The 3,321-nt window shown below is 39.4% G+C and overlaps 1 protein-coding gene across 1 annotated transcript in view; it reads left to right on the top strand.

Moving 5' to 3' along the window:
* Positions 1-2,677: 2,677 nt before the first annotated feature.
* Positions 2,678-3,321, top strand: part of MTAP (methylthioadenosine phosphorylase) — a gene marked incomplete at both ends in the record, with an annotated part of 20,531 nt that continues 19,887 nt past the window's right edge. The window contains one exon of the mRNA XM_009075583.1: positions 2,678-2,764. Coding sequence (XP_009073831.1) covers positions 2,678-2,764 — 87 coding nt within the window. The remainder of the gene's footprint in view (positions 2,765-3,321) is intronic.

Raw genomic sequence — 3,321 nt, 5'->3', positions numbered from 1 at the left:
TCTCCCCACTCAGCCTAGAGCATCTGTGTTCCTTTTGTCCGAACCAGGAGGTTTAGAAAGCAGAATTTTATATTGAATCAGATCTTTGTGTCTAGATCCCGGGTGCAAATAGTTTTTTTGGAGATTATGGAAACTGAAGGAAAAATAATTTTCTGGCAGAAAGGAAAAATTAACTTTAGGGTTAGAGCTGCCAGCACTAAATTGACGTTACGTGGTTGAAGAAGCAGCTGCTTCAAGAAGTCTCTGCTGGCCTAATTTTCCTTATACTGGAGTAGCTTTCCAGTGAATTATAAGTGAGCACAGCATTTCTCTAGCCAGTGTTGTCTTGGGTGGCCTGGGGGTTGACCAGAGTTCCACTGGGGTGTTTTGCAGTGAGGAAGAAGGCGGAAGCAAAATCAGCATAGTCTTGCTCTTCTGTGCTGTGGGTTCTCCACCCTGGGAGTTGTATTTTGCAAGCTCATTGCACTGCTGGCATTTCTGACAGCATGGCCGTTGGTGTAAAAGCCTGTTGGGGAACTGAACAGTACAGCACAAGCACATACTGATGCCACTGCTGCAGCAGGAACAGGCAGCCTGACGGCAAATTTTAAGCAGCCTTACCAGGCCTGTGCTGCCACACATCAGGTGTGCTGCTGTCTGATGCAGGAACAGTCTAACAGTGATGGGTCTGTGTGTTCGTAAGGACCTTAGGGCACTGCAGTTCCAAAGTAACTTTTATATCGTGTGTCTGTAGCTGTTGTCTCTAGCATTGCACTGTTTTCCTCACTCCAAATAACTTTCACTTTGCCAGACATAAAAGTTTCGGATCGTAAGCAGTTGCTTTTGAATGTTCTTAATCTGAAGTCATAGGGCACTAGTAAAACAAGCATTATACCAAACTGAAAGTTAATGAAGGTGCCATTTTTTTCTAGATAAAAAAAGCACCATTTTGCTCCTGTCTTCTTTTAATGTAGAATCATCAGTGTTTACTGAACGCAGACATGAACAGAGTTGAAAATAGTCTTTTGCTGATTTTGAGTTTCATGATTGCCCCTGCTGCACACCTTCCACGATTCTTAAAGCAGTATGCTAGTCATCTAAAAGTGTATATAGTTTTCAGGATTTTCATGAGCAGTCTGACAGTCTGAATGTACCTGATAACTAAGCAACACGAGCAACATGGGAACAGACCTATCAACACCGCTGCAAACAGTGATGTGGGTCTTATACTTGAGTGTATTCAGGGCTGGAGTTCGTGGATCTTTACTGCTATTTTTCTTTGCACTACTCCTTGTGCTCCACAAGGGGGTAGCAAAAGGAAGTAGGAGATGGGTTAAAACTCCCTCGTTGTATCAGCGTTTACACCATCTGGTGTAGAAAGCTTTCTTAGGGAAGTATTTGATGTTTAACGAAGGGTTTCTGCTTGTTGAAGCAAAAGGCTTGGTGAGCCAGCGAATACAGTGGTTGAGCAAATGGGATCTCTATGAATGTGAAGGTAAGAAAAAGCTAGAGTAAGAGGCAGTTGTGTGTGTGTTGTAGAAGTGGGATGTTGTATGTTGAAGTCTGAAGGTTTTACTGGGGAAATTTTCAGTCTTTGTGATAGTAAGTTTTGTCAGAATTATTCCAGCTCTGTTTTTCCATGATAAGCAACTCAGTCATTTTATGAATTCTTCAACTTAAAAGTGAGACAAACTTTGTAACAACTGATTATGATGAAAAAAAACCAAAAAGCACTAATACTTTCTCTCTGCGTGAGAAATGGTGATATCATTTTTAAATACCATTACTAAGCTTTAGGTTGTGAAGGGCTTGACAGTACTTACTCCATCCAAAGAGCCAGAAGTGTTCTGAACTCAAGAGGAAACTTGTCTTGATTGAAAATGGAATTATCCCTAGAGAGACAAAAGCAAGTCACTTTCCAGTGATGAACTAGAAACAAGAAAATTCAGATGCATTTTTCTTTCGCTGGAGTATGAAATCACAGGCAGATTTAATCTCAGTGAGAATATATATTTCAAATTAGCTTCTTTTTCCACTTTTTATGAAAGAACTAGAACAGATGAGCAAGAACAAGAAACTGGTGATTACTGAAGGATGGCTGATAGGTGACACTTGTGAGTCACTTCATGCTTCTTCACTATAAATGGCATCAAAATACAACAGGGATTTTAGTTGGGGAACTTCTTAGATCTTGTCAAGTCATGACAAAAGCTTAATGTTTTTTGAAAGGGTTTGCATTATTTTGGATGTGTAATGCAATATAGTGATGTCTGGTGTTCAGTATGGTGGTTGTGTCTAGACTGGTTTTCTCCATGTAAACAGCAAGCCTTTGTTATAATGTGCTTTATATGTGTATTTCACACTCATTAGAGGCATTCCCAAATAACACTCTGCATTTTTGTATTGGACATAAATGCTGAATTGGTGCATCTTTGTGCATTTTTCCATATCTTTTTTTTAAAATGAGTATCTCAAAGAGGAGAATCATAAGGTAAGAAATTGGCAAGTTAAATACAGTTGTTTGAAATCAATTATATGAAATTTCCACTCTGGGAAACTGTGGGCATACTGTGTTTTGTTGATCTGTAGTCAAGCCCCATCTCAAGTAGAAAATACATTTTGTAGCTGCCTGGTTAGCTTTTCAGGCATGCTGGTACATGTAAATCACAAGAAAACTAATATGTACTTTCTGTTTAAGATCGGAATTATTGGTGGAACTGGCCTGGATGATCCAGATATCTTAGAAGGAAGAACAGAAAAATATGTTGATACTCCTTATGGCAAGGTCTGTATAACCTATTTACTTATTACTGAGACTTTTTGCTGTTTTTCAAGTTGTTTGTATGCCTTAAGAATTTTCAGACTGTTAAATGAACGTGTAGAGGAGTTACTGGCACAAGATTCTTCTTTTTAGTTGCTGTGTATTGTGTGATTCTTAGTTTGTAGAAACAAAGTATTGCAACAATGATGTGCAAAGGAGACCGTCCTCATTTGTAGATTGGATGACATTACAAACTCAGTCCTCAATTTGCAGTCAATGGATAAACCCTCTCTTTCCAATTTGTGCTGTTGTGTGACCTGTCCTATCTGTCAGATGCATTCAGGAACCTTTCTGAATTTCAGAAAACTGTCCTTTGAGGTGGATGGGCCACCATTTTCCCTGTAACAACAAAATTACATTTTACATGCCAATGTAAGGTCATGCTTATAACCACATAATTTGAAATGCTGGAAAAATGAAGCTCTGAAGCTGTATTTGTGACACAGCTGTTCTTGAACAGTTCTCCTTGACATTGCTTCAGTCCTTTTCCTCAGCAAATGGGAGCCGAGGCTAGGGGTGCT

Source organism: Acanthisitta chloris, unplaced genomic scaffold (genome assembly GCF_000695815.1).
Source record: "Acanthisitta chloris isolate BGI_N310 unplaced genomic scaffold, ASM69581v1 scaffold1475, whole genome shotgun sequence".
NCBI lineage: Eukaryota > Metazoa > Chordata > Aves > Passeriformes > Acanthisittidae > Acanthisitta > Acanthisitta chloris.
Note: the sequence above shows the minus strand (reverse complement) of the source record. Positions and strands in the feature narration are given on the sequence as shown.